A 14,950-nucleotide genomic window follows, 5' to 3' on the forward strand; every position below is an offset into this window, starting at 1 on the left:
AATAAACAAACAAACAAACAAACAAATAAAATATCATCATGTTGAACCTTGAACTGAGGGGACTGTTCGTTACAGTAGCTGTTGAAGCTCACACTGACTGTCACAGTCACCAACCCCTCCAACCTTGCCAGACACACAGGGCGTGGCTGCTGCAAACCACGCTCCTTCCACTGGGCCCAATATGACATCACAGCCCTTCCCACCCAACCCGGCCCAGTGGGCACCTGAAGAGATGAGGCTATTGAGGTCACGAATGACAGCTCGGAAGGAGGGCCTCTGGACCGGCTCATAGGCCATGCACTGTTGAATCAGCAGGGCCAGCTCTGTCCACTTGGGGGCTGGCAGCTGCTGCCGGTCCTCATAAAATTGGAGTTTCTGAGGGTGAGAGGAGAAGTCGGTAATCCCCAACCCACCAGACCCACCCCAATCTCCCCAGACTGGATGTCAGTCTGCCCTTCTGTCAAAGTGGGGGCTCGGAGACCGATGCCAGGTGAGGGGCTCTGACCTCAGCAGGATCCAGGGCGCTGATGGGCATGGTGACGCCACTAAACACTTCCCAGACCGTGGCGCCGAAGCCCCACTTGTCAGCTTCCAAGCTAAGTGTCTGGGCCTCCCGGAGACACTCGGGGGCCACCCAGGGGATCCTGTCGGTGAGCACTGAGGGAATGGAAGTGGGATCAGGGATCCACTTCCTTGCCCTGCTCAGCCCCTCCCTCCTCCACCTCCAGGAACTTACTCTCCAGGCTTAACACAGCGGGGCTGACCCCAGGGTCACTCAGCTTGATGAAGGGTGGGCTCCCATCAGCCCCCTCCCGAGCCAGGAGCACCTTCCGGGCAGAGACATTGCCGTGGGGGAGGCCTTTGTCCTCCTAAGGGGCCAGGCATAGGGAAATGCCCGGAGGGTTTGATGAATGAAGAGTCTGTTTGGCAAACTCCTATACATCCTTCAAAACCCACTTGGTACTTCTCAGACATGGTCCAGCATCCTCCCTGACTCCTGGCATCCTGTCTTGCCCCTCTAGTTCACCCCCTACACTGACCTGGCTATGTCCCTCCCCTCCTCAAACACCACCCCATCCTGTGACTCCCCAGTGCCTTTGACACAAAGTGAAAGCTCCTCAGCCTGGCATTCAAGACCCTTGCTCAAGCTTCCAATGACTTCCCTTCCACACTTGCACCCTGGTCTCCTGCCAACAGAACTGCCTTATAGGCCCCAGGGGATGCAACACACTATCTAGCCTGCAGGCCTTTGCCTAGGCTGTTCCCTCAGCCTGACATTCCTTCCTTCCTTTCTTCTCTTGATGAACTTCTACTCAACCTTCAAGGCCCTATCTCCAATGTCCCTTCTTCTAGGAAGCCTTTCTCCCTGCCCAGCCTCGTCATTCACTACACCCCCTGACATCCAAGAATGACTTGTTCTCTTCTAGTGTTCTCACAACCTCAACCTAAAATGCCCTCCCCTCGAACCCTTACCAAACTCCTATGCATACTACAGAGCCCACTCCCAATTCCTTTTTCCACCCAGAGAAAACCTTCCCTGGGAATGGAGGGTGGAGCAGGTAGAGGAGCACTCACCAGATAATTGAGGGCGTAGGCCAGCTGTTTGACCACCTGTAGCTTCCAGCTGGCTGGCACCAGGTGGCCACGTTTTCGTAGATACATGTCTATCGCCCCCAGGTGTACAAATTCCTGCACCATGGTGCCTGGTTGGCAGCAGGGAGAGGCGGGGTTGGGAGACTGAACTGCACTTGTGTTGAGCAGGTTCTGCCAACACCCTGGCTCTCAGGGTCTCTCAAACTCTCTCATCTCTGTCTGTTCCCTCCCCTGCGGCCTCTGTTCATACCGTACTCACCCTCTCCTCCCACCTCCATCTCTGAATGATTTGCCTGGAATGCCTGGAAGGTGCTAAGCCCTCTCTGTATCTGTATCTCACTTTTTTTTCTTTCTTTCTTTCTTTTTTTTTTTTGGAGACAGAGTCTTACTCTGTTGCCCAGGCTGGAGTGCATTGGTGCGATCTCGGCTTACTGCAACCTCTGCCTCCCGGGTTCAAGCGATTCTCCTGCCTCAGCCTCCTAAGTAGCTGGAACTACAGGTGCATGCCACCACACCCAGCTGATTTTGTATTTTTAGTAGAGACGGGGTCTTGCCATGTTGGCCAGGCTGGTCTTGAACTCCTGATCTGAGGTGATCCACTCGCCTTGGCTTTTCAATTACAGGCATGAGCCACCATGCCCAGCCTCTGTATCTCACTTCTAACCGTTTGCATGTTCTGTGTCCTCTGCCTAGAACACCTCTCTTCCTTTCCTAATCCACACTTGTCCTTATCTTTCCAGGTTAGAATGCATCTCTGTCTACCCACAAGCACTGCCCAACCCCCAGGCTGGCCCAGCAGCCTCTCTGACCATCCACAGTGCCCCTTGCTGCCCTCCTCCCACCTCCTCACACCCTGCCTGTCACATTCTAGGCTCTGTCCCCAGCTCCTGGCCCATCTTGGACTCCCAACCAATGAAACCAAGGCTCAGAAAGGTTACGTGACCCGTACAAAGCTGCGGAGATTAGAAAGCCAGGTTTGTCTGACTTCAGATCATTCTGGGGCTGGGTATGGGTAGGAACCTGGAGCCACTTTCCAAGGAGTGATTATGGAGAGACATAAATAAAGGGTAATGAACACGGCTCCCATCCAGGGTGGCCCAGTGTGTTGCTGGTGCTGTCATATAGAGGCTCAGAACAGAGGTGGGAAGAACAGTCTGGACTTGGGTGAGGCAGAGGTGGGGTGGGTGGGTGGGGGGCTCTCACTGTCTCCAGCCATGCACACGCCGTGGAGCAGCACGAGATGCCGGTATGACACTTGGCTCATCAAGCTCGCTGCTTCCAGGAATGACTGGGGAAGGTGGGAAGGGAGAGAAGATGCGTGGGTTTCTTCCACTCCAATAATCCCAAATTTTGTGCTCACAAACCTGCCTTAGGGGAACACCTGGCCACAGGTCACCTTTGGCCCTGGAGTCTGCCATTAGTGCACACAGCACTAGCATGATTTTCTGATACGGGACAGAAGTTCCCACTATCATCTATGTTTTTTGTGTTTTTTTTGAGACAGAGTTTCCCTCTGTCACCCAGGCTGGAGTGCAGTGGCACGATCTTGGCTCACTGCAACCTCCGCTTCCCAGGTTCAAGTGATTCTCCTGCCTCAGCCTCCCGAGTAGCTGGGATTACAGGCATGTACCACCATGCCTGGCTAATTTTGTATTTTTAGTAGAGACAGGGTTTCTCCATGTTAGGCTGGTCTCGAACTCCAGACCTCAGATGATCTGCCCGCCTCAGCCTCCCAAAGTGCTGGGATTACAGGCATGAGCCACCGCGCCCAGCCTAAAATTTTTTTGTAAAGACGAGGTCTCGCTATGTTGCCTAGGCTGTTCTTGAACTCCTGGCTTCAAACCATCCTCCTGCCTCAGCCTCCCAAAGTGCTGGGATTACGGGCATGAGCCACCACGCCCAGGTCCCTGTGTGTTTTTAAATTTCTCTGCATCCACGACCCCCTCTCCAGCCAGCCCCGACTCCAAAAGTCTGGTTCCCATCGCTCTCACCTCCATGCAGTTCTTGTGCTTAGCATCCATCACCTTCAGCAGCACCTCTGTCTTTCGGGCCTCCCCATCCACCACCTCATGGCGACAGCCCCGGTAAATCTTGGTGAAGGACCCATGGCCCAGGTTCTCATGCTGAATGGTGAGGGGACAGCAGAAGAGGCCAGTGAGGGGGTTCCTGCAGTATCCCAGCCCAAGCGAGACATAGCTGCTGGCCCCATTTTACAGATGGGAAAACCAAGGTAAGGTAAAATTATAGCATATGCCTGAGGCCACAAATCTGAGTCTCTGGACCCCAGACTGAGGTATCGCCTCATTTCCCAGGGCCTCTTACCCACTCCAGGCTGTCAGCAGGGATCTTGTGAAACGTCATCTGACTCAGCTGGCATTGGGATTGGGGCTGAACCAAGGATGATGTGGGTGGGCTGTGACCTCTCTGCACCACGATCAGGTTGGACTTTTCTATGGGGAGAGGATGAGGGAGAAAAACCAAAACTCAGAGGTGAAAAGTCCCCAAGGGTTAGCTAACTCATGCCTTGGTTTGAGGTACCCTCTAGAAGCCGACCCTGAGATGAAGACTCCAGGGCACATGGTTTTTTGTTGTTGTTTTTGTTTTGTTGTTGAGACGGAGTCTCACTCTGTCACCCAGGCTAGGGGGGCAGTGGTGCGATCTCAGCTCACTGCAAACTCCACCTCCCAGGTTCAAGCGATTCTCCTGCCTCAGCCTCCCGGATAGCTGGGACTACAGGTGTGTGCCACCATGCCCGGCTAATTTTTTTTTTTTTTTTTTTTTTTTTTTTTTTTTGAGACAGAGTCTCGCTCTGTCACCCAGGCTGGAGTGCAGTGGTGCGATCTCGGCTCACTGCAACCTCTGCCTCCTGGATTCAAGTGATTCTCCTGCCTCAGTCTCCTGAGTAGCTGGGACTACAGGAATGTGCCAGCATACCTGGCTAATTTTTGTATTTTTAGTAGAGATGGAGTTTCACCATGTTGGCCACGCTGGTCTTGAACTCCTGACCTCAAGTGATCCGTCTGCCTCAGCCTCCCAAAGTGCTGGTATTACAGACATGAGCCACTGTGCCTGGCTGGCACATGGTTTATTTGAAAGGAGATCCAGAAAGCCCCCATAGGGATTTGGGATGAGCGACAAGGAAGGAAGGAGCCCTGCAGGCGGCTTTAATGAGCCAAGTGGCGCTGTGGACAACCAGGGATCGGTTCTACTAGGGATTCTGGGAGACTCAGAAGAACTCACATCTCAGAATTGTCCCATCAGAGGGGTTTGTCCAGGAGTGAAATTCACCCAGAGGAAGAGCTGAGAGCTGGAGAGAGACTAGGTGCAGATGACATGGCTCACATCTAGCTGTGCCTAGATCAAGCCAGACCTAAAGGTTATATATCTCTAACTTCCTGAGCCAACAAATCACCTTTTCTTCCCTAACCCACCTTGACCTGCAGTTTCTGCCACTTGCCACTCACACAGGAGCTGTCACAGACATAGAAAGCCAGGGTCCCAGATCAGCCACTCATTTCAGGGGAGGAAGGGGCTCACCTTTGGGTCTGGGGATACAACAGGAGGTGAGGGTCGCTGCCACCCCATCTACGTGCAGCCCCCCATCCCAGCAGGTTGCCAGGAGCTCTCGAAGACTGCTGTAGGGTCGACTGAGGCCAACCAGAAGGAAGGTTCCTGTGGGGCTGCGCCGGATGAGGCAGCCCTTATAATCAGGACCAAGGGGGGTCTGCAAAGAAGAGTGGCCCCTGAGTGGGAGTGAGCGACACTCTCCCTCTCAGTCCTTCTTCCTTTTTTTTCTTTTTTTTTTTTTTTTTTTTTTTTTTGAGACAGAGTCTCGCTCTGTTGCCCCAGGCTGGAGTGCAATGGCGCGATCTCTGTTCATTGTAATCTCTATCTCCCAGGTTCAAGCGATTCTCCTGCCTCAGCCTCCCAAGTAGCTGGGATTACAGGCTTGCGCCACTACACCCAGCTAATATTTGTATTTTTAGTAGAGACGGGGTTTCACTATGTTGGCCAGGCTGGTCTCGAACTCCTGACCTCAAGTGATCTGCCCGCCTTGGCCTCCCGAAGGCTGGGATTACAGGCGTGAGCCACCGTGCCCAGCCTCAGTCCTTCCTCCTAAAGCACCATGAACTCATTTCAGTCTCTAGACCTTTGAATATGCTGTTCTGTTCACTGGGGGTGTCTTTTCCCTCCTATTCTTCAGGAACCAAATGCTGACTGATCTTTTAAATCTCAACTCAAATGTCACCTCCTCCAGGAAGCCCTCCACTACCCACCCTAGCAGTAGACCGACCTGGACACAGACAGTGAGGAGGAAGCTGTCAAAATCCTGGGGGCTGCGGCGGAGAACATAGGAGCCAGGACGTGAGCCCCCAGTCTTAAGCTTGTTGATGGCAAAGTCCAGACTGTGGGGGAAGGTGAGAGGGAATGGAGAGGAGTCAGAGACAGAAGAAGACAGAGAGACCTGGGCTCAAATTCAGGTACCTCTGTAGCCCTGGGATCCTTGCCAGGTGACACCCTCCCCCCATTTATAAAATCAGCCATGGGCCGGGTGCGGTGGCTCACGCCTGTAATCCCAGCACTTTGGGAGGCCGAGGCAGGTGGATCACGAGGTCAGGAGATCAACACCATCCTGACTAACATGGTGAAACCCCGTCTCTACTGAAAATCCAAAAAATCAGGCCAGGCGCGGTGGCTCACGCCTGTAATCCCAGCAGTTTGGGAGGCCGAGGCGGGCGGATCACGAGGTCAGGAGATCGAGACCATCCTGGCTAACATGTTGAAACCCCGTCTCTACTAAAAATACAAAAAAAATTAGCCGGGCGAGGTGGCGGGCACCTGTAGTCCCAGCTACTCGGGAGGCTGAGGCAGGAGAATGGCATGAACCCCACGGGGCGGAGCCTGCAGTGAGCCGAGATCGCACCACTGCACTCCAGCCTGGGCTACAGCAAGACTCCGTCTCAAAAAAAAAAAAAAAAAAAAAAATCAGCCATAAGTCTTGGCCTGTTCCTGGGAGATTGTTTGTTTGTTTGTTTGTTTGTTTTAATAGAGACAGGGTCTTGTTTGGTTGCCCAGGCTGGAGTGCAATCTCAGCTCACTGCAGCCTCCAACTCCTGGGCTCAACTGATCCTCCTGCCTCAGCCTCCGGAGTCGCTGGGACTACAGGTCAACCACCAAACCCAGCTTTTTTTTTTTTCTTTTTTTGTAGAGATGGGGCCTCTCTTGTTGCCTAGACTGGTCTCCAACTCCTGAGTTCAAACAATCCTCCTGCCTTGGCCTCTCAAAGCGCTGGGATTGCAGGTGTGCACCACTATGCCTGGCCCTTCCTGGGAGATTAAACAAGAGGCTGTAGGTGAAGGTGGGCGACTTGTCCATCTCCAGGAAATGGCCCTGGGGTCAGAGAGAGAGAGAGTAGCGGTCGCCCTGTGCAGCAGAAGCAATACTTCAGCTTCACTGAGCGCTGACTGTGCGGCAGGTGTGGTTTGAAAACTAGACCCCTGTCCAGGGCTCCTGGAAGGTGAGGACACTGAGGCATAGAGAAGGGGAGGGGCAGGTCCTTACGTGATGGGGCCATGGCACTGCTCAGCCACTTCCTCCAGCAGCCTCGGCGGTGCCACCTCCTTGCAGAAGAAGTGCTGGGAGTCCGTGGTCAGCCGGAAGTAGCCGTCCACGAGCGCCACGAAAGACAGAGCCTCGGGCAGCCCTGGGAACTCGGCCTCCTGCGAGGGACAAGCGTCAGGGCCCAATGAAACCCGAGGGTGCCGGTCCTGCCCTCGGGGTAAGGCTGGAGGGGAGGGGAATCCTGCACCCACCAAAATCTGGTTGTCTGTCCTAGTAACAGTGACCAGGCGATGCTCCCCGGCCGGGCCAACGCGCGGGGCCTGCTTGATGCTAATGTCTACGATCTCTGGAAAGTCGCAGAAGGGCTGGAGGACCTGGGAAAGAGGGGGAGTACCGAAGTAGGGGCCCTGCTGGACCCCGCCAAACCACGCCCATGAACCCACCCCCAAGCCACACCATCCACTCCCTACCCCTTTCCCACTCAACCCTTCCAAGCCGCGCCCCCTCCTATCAACTCCAACCCTCTCAACACCTCCCCTACCCATCCCCAAACATCTCCCACCCCCTCTGCCAACCCCCGTCTCCCTCTCTCGGCCGGACCCCGCCCCTTGATCCCTGCCCCGCTTCGCAGCCTCCCAGCTCTCAGAGCCTCACTCTGTCTTTTAGTCTTGCCTCGTTCCAGCGCCCACCCACCCACTCCTCAGCCCCTCCCATTTTCATTCCCGGGTCGCTCAGCCCAACCCTCTTGCCCCTCCCACTCTCGTAGTCTCCTCCCTTCCTAAGGCCCGCCCCTCATTAAGCCTCGCCCACATCCCCAACTCTTTCGCTTTGGCTCCGCCCCACATCCCCTACCACTCTCCGGCCCCTCCCCGAGCCCCGCCCCCACATTGGCCCCGCCCAGCGGGGGGCCGCCCTCACCTCCTGTTCTCCCTGGGTCCAGGCGATGCCGCCGTCACCAGCCACGCGGAGCAGCCCCAGCCCGTTTTGGCCACCAAGGGCCCCAGGGAGGCCCACGTGGAAGGTCTCGGCGGCCCCGGCTGGATCCAGCCGCTCCAGGTCCATGATGTACTTGGCCATGAGCGAGTGCCGGTCTGCCTGGCAGGCGGCCACGCGGAGCAGGGCCCTGCGCACCGTCCTCCGAATACGCCTCCGCGTCACGAAGCTCAGGCCCTGGATCAGGTCGCGCAGGCTTGGGGGTAGGCAGGCCTTGTAGCTGCAGGGGTTGGAGGGGAGGGAGCCGGCCCTCAGCGTCTGGACGGGTCCCCGCGGGGACACACACAAACCCAGGCTTTAGCCCAGGGGCTGGGGTGCGGCCCCAGTTGGGGCACGAGGCACACACAGACTCTCATTCAGGGTCAGGTATGAGGACCGGACCTCAGAGTAGGGGAGGGCCATTGGCGCCCACAGGTCGGACAGGGACCCCACAGGCCTTTTAGCTGGGGGAGGTCAGGTGTCTGTCCAGCTGGAGCCTGGGGGTGGAGAGGGCTGGGTTCGTGGGAGGCCCTGGGTCATAGGAACACCCTGAAAGCTTGCAGGAGAACGCCATGGTGGGAGCCCGGCAAAGCCCCGATGGAGCCCACGTTGCTCACTCCCAAGCAGAGGCCATCCCCACAGCCTGGTGGCTCTCACCTGACAGTCTTCAGCAGCTCTCCCGGCCGCTGGGCCTGCTCTCGCGCCATCCGGGCCAGGTCCAGCACGGCCAGGCTGAGACACTCACCCTGCTCCTTGAGACTCAGGCCCACGGGAAGGCGCCCACTCACCAGGTCACTGCGGTGCTGGGGGGCCGCCACAGGGAGCATCAGCTGAGGCCACCCAACTTCAAGCCCTGATGTTAACCTGCAGACCTCCCCAATCCTGGGCTGACCCCCAGCCCTGGACTGCCACACGGAGGGTCAGACGAGGCCCCACCTGATTGCAAGCCAGCTCTGGTGTTGCCCCTCGGGCCCCCAACCCCCTGGGTCAAACCCCAGGCAGAACCACACCTGGGCAAAGAGGTGCTCCAGGACTGGCAGGTCAAGGATAGCGCTGGCCAAATCCTTGCGTAGCCCGAAGCGGTGGCACTTCTCCAGCCCAAACCAATTGGGGAAGTAAAAGCTGTGAAGAGAGGAGAGAACCCTGGGATGAAAGTGCAACCCAGCCTCAGTAGGAGTGACAATATGGTGGGGGCGAGGGACAGATTCCGCAGAAGCCTCACAGAGCCCAGCTTGTACCTTTAACTTGCTGTGTGACCTTGGGCAAGTGACCCACCCTCTCTGGTCTGTTTCCTCATCTGAGAAATGGGTAGTGATCATATCTCCCTGGGGTAGGGGTGTGGGCACCTCGAAATGCAAGGAGATGATAAAATTGTACAATCCCTGGGGGATGGGGGGGCACTTCCTACCGAATCCTGTAGAGCAGGACTTGGGTGCTGGCATCCTCCACGGAGAAGATGTGGCTTGGGGGGAACCAGCAGGACAGGTCCTCCGTGGCCAGAGCAAAGAGGGAGTGGTACACAGGCAGGATGCCTACAGGGGACAGTCCCGTCAGCTCCCTCCTGAGTCACCCCATCTGTGCCCTTCAGGAGTGCCAGCATCATACCCAACCGTCCAGATTCTTCCATACCTCAAGGGATGACCAGCTGTTCCCTTCATGTGCTGTCATACTTCTCAGTCTGCATAGGCCATTCCCTCTGCCTCAGAAGGCCACCCTGCACACCCTTCTCCATTACCAAACTCCTACTCATCCCCCAAAGCCCCAGCTCCAATGCTGACTTCTGCAGGCAACTATTCCAGCTTCTAATCTTGGCCCCACACAGCCCTGTCCTTCCCTCTGGCCCGATCCACTAGGGATGCACTCACCGCTGGCCTTGGCAGCCTGCACGCACAGGTCCTCAGCCAAGTGGTCCCCAAAGGAGAAAGACAGGCGCTGGGGAGGCCCGGGGCCCCGAGCGGGCAGCAGCACATGCAGGGCACCAGCCTCCGTGGACAAGAGGCTGCATGAACGCTGAGGGATCAGGGGCGTCTCTTCACTTGGAGGTGCCATGAGTGCAACTTGCCTGGGGCACAGAGAGAAAAAGCCCCTCAGTCCTGGTCAGAGGGGATTGGACTTCTGAGCAGGGAGGGCATGGAAAGGAGTGCTGGAGGCTGGGCGCAGTGGCTCATGCCTGTAATCACAGCATTTTGGGAGGCCGAGGCGGGGGGATCACTTGAGGTCAGGAGTTTGAGACCAGCCTGGCCAATATGGCGAAACCCTGCCTCTAAAAAGTGCAAAACTTTTCAGAGTGCCTGTAATCCCATCACTTCCGGAGGCCAAGGAGGGAGGATAACTTGAGACCCGGAGTTTGTTTTATGTTTTTTGCTTTTTTGAGACAGAGTCTCGCGCTGTCACCCAGGCTGGAGTGCAGTGGCACAATCTCAGCTCACTGCAACCTCCGCCTCCCAAGTTCAAGAGATTCTCGTGCCTCAGCCACCCCAGTAGCTGGGATTACAGGTGGGCACTACCACGCCCAGCTAATTTTTTTGTATTTTTAGTAAAGATGGGGTTTCACTGTGTTGTCCAGGCTGGCCTCAAACTCCTGGCCTCAAGTGATCTGCCTGCCTCAGCCTCCCAAAATGCTGGATTACATGTGTGAGCCACCGCACCTGGCCGAGACCAGGAGTTTGAAACCAGACTGGGCAATATAGTGGGACCTCCTCTCAAAAAGAAAAAAAAGCGTTGTAATCCCAGCACTTCGACAGGCCGAGGCGGATGGATCACTTGAGGCTAGGATTTTGAGACTTCATCTCTAAAAAATTAGCAGGGCATGGTGGCACACCCCCATAGTCCCAGCTACTTGGGAGGCTGAGGCGGGAGGATGCCTTCAGCTCTGCAGGTTGAGGCTGCATTGAGCTATGATCACACCACTGCACTCCAGCCTGGGCGACAGAGCAAGGCCTTATCTCTAGAAAAAAAACACAATACAAAACTATGATCCAAAATAATGCCCCGGGGCTGGGGTGGGGCCGCATTAATGAGGGTTTTTTTGTTTTTGTTTTTGTTTTTTTTGAGACAGAGTCTAGCTCTGTCGCCCAGGCTGGAGTGCAGTGGCACAATCTCGGCTTACTCTGCATCCTGGGTTCAAGTAACTCTCCTGCCTCAGCCTCCCAAGTAGCTGGGATTACAGGGGCACGCCACCATGCCCGGCTAATTTTTGTATTTTTGGTAGAGATGGGGTTTCACCATGTTGGCGAGGCTGGTCTGGAACTCCTGACCTTGAGTGATCCTCCCGCCTTGGACTCCCAAAGTGCTGGGATTACCGGCGTGAGAAACTGCGCCCGGCCTAATGAGGTTTAAGACAATCAGAGGACTAGGACCCCTAGGACTCAGCTTTTGCGGCTGTGAAATGGGCTGACTCCTCAAGCATCCTCATTGAGGTGGTTTGCTGAGCCCAATCCAGGCCTAGTGTCAACTCAATTAATCTGCATTAATTTGTATATTTCTTGATGATGTGCCGGTAAGTGATCAACAAACGCCTGTTAAACCAAACAGGAAGGGCAATTGGCACAGTGGCGTGGTGGTTACTGTGGGAAGGGAAGTCTTGTGGGGGAAAGAACTTTACCAAAGGGACACTTTGATGTCACCGATGCCCAGACCAAGAATGAGCACATTCCTAGTCCCAGGAACCTTGGAGGAGCCCCACCTCTCCTACAGAGAGATGATGCCTAGCTTCGCCCTTTATAGAAATAAAATCACACAGCATGTCCTATCTCTCGTCCTCTCAACATCAGCCAATCAAGTGAGACGGATCTCCACTGTCACCCAGGCTGGAGACATCCACGTCTTGGCTCACTGTACCTTTGCCTCGTGGTCCACGATTCTCATCCTCACTTCGGAACACGCCACAGCGCCCAGCTAATTTTTGTATTTTTAGTAGAGACGGAGTTTCACCATGTTGGCCAGGCTGGTCTCAAACTCCTGGCCTCAGGTGATTCACCCGCCTTGGCCTCCCAAAGTGCTGGGATTACACACGTGAGCCACGTTGCCCAGCCTTTTTTTTTTTTTCCCCCGGGGGGGTGGGGGAGGACAGATTCTCGTTCTGTCTCCCAGGCTGGAGTGCAGTGGCATGATCTCGGCTCACTGCCAACTTCACCTCCCAGGTTCAAGCGATTCTCCTGCCTCAGCCTCCCGAGTAGCTGGAATTACAGGCACCCGCCACCAAGCCTGGCTAATTTTTATGTTTTTAGTAGAGATAGGGTTTCACCATGTTGATCAGGCTGATCTCGAACTCCTGACCTCCAGTGATCCGCTGGCCTTAGCCTCCCCAAGTGTTGGGATTAAAGGCATGAGCCATTGTGCTCAGCCCCAATCGAGTTTAAAATAAAGCTTCGGTGGCAGTGGCACTCCACTGCAATCCCAGCTACTCAGGGGACTGAGGCAGCAGGATAGCTTGAGGCCAGGGGTTAGAGACCTGCCCGAACAACATAGCAAGACCCCCATCTCCAAAACAACAAAAAAACTTAACAAAATATTATTATTTTGTAATATTGAACAAAAAAAAGAAAAGTCAGAGGTGATGTTTGGTCCCCGAAAACGCCATGGTTTTTTTTGTTTTTTTAAAAATGTTTGTAGAAAATGGAGGTCTGGCTATGTTGCCCAGGCTGGTCTTGAACTCCTGGCCTCAAGCTCTCCTCCCGCCTCGGCATCCCCTGTTTATAATCCCCAACGTTCTGCATCCTGGCATGGTCGGGCACCCTGTGTCTGGACCGGGAAGGCTTGGAGGGTCGGGGCTAGGAACTCCGCCCCCCAATCCCTCCTCCCCGCCTCCCAATCCCTCCTCCCCGCCCCCAATCCCACCTCCCCCCTCCCAACCCCGCAGCCCCCATCGCGCATGCGCAGTGACTCCTCCAGGTCCGCAAGGTAGACAACTCCGGGCCTTAGTCAAAGCCGAAGCCCAGAGAAGCGGGCGATCGGAGGATGCGTGTCTGGGCTCACGTCTGTGTCACAGCTTTCCTCTGAGGCCTGGAAGGCGAGCTCGCCTTTGCCCTGGCAGCACCCTGCCCCAGCCCAGCCATCCCCAGCCACCACCGTCCTCCCCCAGTGTCTGGGCAGAGCCCTGCGGCATCGCCAGCTCTTACCTAACGGGCAGGGACCCTGGGCCTTCGAAGGGAGGGCAGAGCCGGGAGGCAGCGAGAGGAAAGTCCCACTCGGCTCCTTCCTGTGTGGGCCCCTTGGTTTCCTGAGCCACTGTCATTTACCGAAAGTCAGGGCCCTGTGGGAGACGGGGGCGGGGAGGCGGGCAAGGAGGGGCAGAAAGTTCCGGAAGCCTCTGCATCAGCCGCCCCGCTCAGACAGGCTGCTGGAGATCCCTAAGCCAAAGGAACTGATGATAGCACAGAGAAGGGTCTGGGTCACACCAGGGGCTCAGCTGACTCTAGACCCACTTGTTAAGTGGGGCTCTGGCCCGGCCCTTGTTGCCTCAGTTTACCCATCTGTAACGTGTGAGTTGGGCACCCAGTGGAATTAATTTTGCACCCAGGGAAGGAAACCTGGCTGAATTTGCCCAGGAGGGAAGCAGGGAAGTTGCCCCAGAGGAAGGTCAAGTTCTTCTTTGAGGTATTTCTCCGTTAAGACTCAGGGAGACGCTGGGCGCAGTGGCTAACGCCTGTCATCCCAGCACTTTGGGGGGCTGAGGCGGGCGATCACTTGAGGTCAGGAGTTTGAGACCAGCCTAGCCAACATGGCGAAACTCCGTCTCTACTAAAAATACAAAAATTAGCCAGGTGTGGTGGCCCGTAATCGCAGCACTTTGGGAGGCTGAGGCGGGCGGATCACTTGAAGTCAGGAGTTTGAGACCAGCCTGGCCAACGTGATGAAACCCTGTCTCTACTAAAAATAGGAAAATTAGCCAGGCCTGGTGATGCCTGTAATCCCAGCTACTCGGGAGGCTGAGGTGGGAGGATTGCTTGAATCTAGGAGGCGGAGGTTGCAGTGAGACGAGATGGCACCACTGCACTCCAGCCTGGCAACAGAGTGGGACTTTGTTTCAAAAAAAAAAAAGAAAAGACTCAGGGAGAGATAATGACCCACTTCTGCCTGGGGTGCCCTGGCCCCAGCCCTAAAAAAAACCAGGTGGATCCGGCCTGGCCTCTTGGAACTTGTGACCTGGCACCGAGACAATGAGGAAATGAAGGAGCCAAATCATTGCAGACCACAAAGAAAGCCAGGGTGTCAGGACAGGCACAGACTGGAACTTGGACCCGAGGCAGGAAAGGGAGCTGGCCAGGGAAAGGGCGCTCCAGGAGGAGGGCACAGGATGGGCAAAGACCTTGAGAGGGCAGTGATCTTAGCAGCTTGAAGCGCAGTCAGGAGGCCAGGGGCAGGGGTGAGATGAGGGGGAAGGGGACTGCAGGGCGGTCAACAGGGGCAAGATCGTGGGGGGACAGGGGGATCAGGGTCTTTGGGAGAAGGGTGAGTTTTGCCCGGAGCGTAATCTGGAGCCATAGGAGTGTTGGAAGTAGGGACTGTTATAAATGGAAGAGGCAGAAGGCCGGGGCAGCATCCAAATGCAAAGAGACTTGGGCCAGTGTTCTTAGGATAATAGGATCACAGCCCTGGAAGTAGAGCTTCAGGAATAGACTGACGAAGTGGTGACCGGGTGCAGTGGCTCACATCTGTAATTCCAGCACTTTGGAAGGCCCAGGTGGGAAGATTGCTTGAGCCCAGGAGTTCGAGACCAGCCTGGCCAACATGGTGAAACCCCATCTCTACTAAAAATATAAAAATCAGCTGGGCCTGGTGGCATGCGCCTGTAATCCCAGCTACTTGGGAGGCTGAGGCA

At 55.7% G+C, this 14,950-nt stretch overlaps 1 protein-coding gene across 3 annotated transcripts in view; it reads right to left on the reverse strand.

Moving 5' to 3' along the window:
* The window catches only part of JAK3 (Janus kinase 3), a 31,082-nt gene extending 17,727 nt beyond the window's left edge, over nucleotides 1-13,355 (reverse strand). The window contains exons 1-17 of one of the 3 annotated variants that reach the window (XM_032170116.2): nucleotides 13,248-13,332; nucleotides 9,993-10,189; nucleotides 9,536-9,659; nucleotides 9,138-9,249; nucleotides 8,785-8,930; nucleotides 8,074-8,368; nucleotides 7,407-7,529; nucleotides 7,156-7,313; nucleotides 5,888-5,999; nucleotides 5,131-5,317; nucleotides 3,916-4,043; nucleotides 3,585-3,716; nucleotides 2,797-2,881; nucleotides 1,576-1,703; nucleotides 737-869; nucleotides 506-657; nucleotides 225-375 (exon numbers count right to left, since the gene is read on the reverse strand). In XM_032170116.2, the coding sequence (XP_032026007.2) occupies nucleotides 225-375; nucleotides 506-657; nucleotides 737-869; nucleotides 1,576-1,703; nucleotides 2,797-2,881; nucleotides 3,585-3,716; nucleotides 3,916-4,043; nucleotides 5,131-5,317; nucleotides 5,888-5,999; nucleotides 7,156-7,313; nucleotides 7,407-7,529; nucleotides 8,074-8,368; nucleotides 8,785-8,930; nucleotides 9,138-9,249; nucleotides 9,536-9,659; nucleotides 9,993-10,176 (2,350 nt within the window). In that variant the 5' untranslated portion in view covers nucleotides 10,177-10,189; nucleotides 13,248-13,332. Of the gene's footprint in view, nucleotides 1-224; nucleotides 376-505; nucleotides 658-736; nucleotides 870-1,575; nucleotides 1,704-2,796; nucleotides 2,882-3,584; nucleotides 3,717-3,915; nucleotides 4,044-5,130; nucleotides 5,318-5,887; nucleotides 6,000-7,155; nucleotides 7,314-7,406; nucleotides 7,530-8,073; nucleotides 8,369-8,784; nucleotides 8,931-9,137; nucleotides 9,250-9,535; nucleotides 9,660-9,992; nucleotides 10,190-13,247 lie in introns of all 3 variants that reach the window. The other 2 variants (XM_032170118.2, XM_032170117.2) reach the window with 2 other exon arrangements.
* Nucleotides 13,356-14,950: the final 1,595 nt, after the last annotated feature.

Source organism: Hylobates moloch, unplaced genomic scaffold, assembly GCF_009828535.3.
Source record: "Hylobates moloch isolate HMO894 unplaced genomic scaffold, HMol_V3 SCAFFOLD_12, whole genome shotgun sequence".
In the NCBI taxonomy this organism is placed as follows: domain Eukaryota; kingdom Metazoa; phylum Chordata; class Mammalia; order Primates; family Hylobatidae; genus Hylobates; species Hylobates moloch.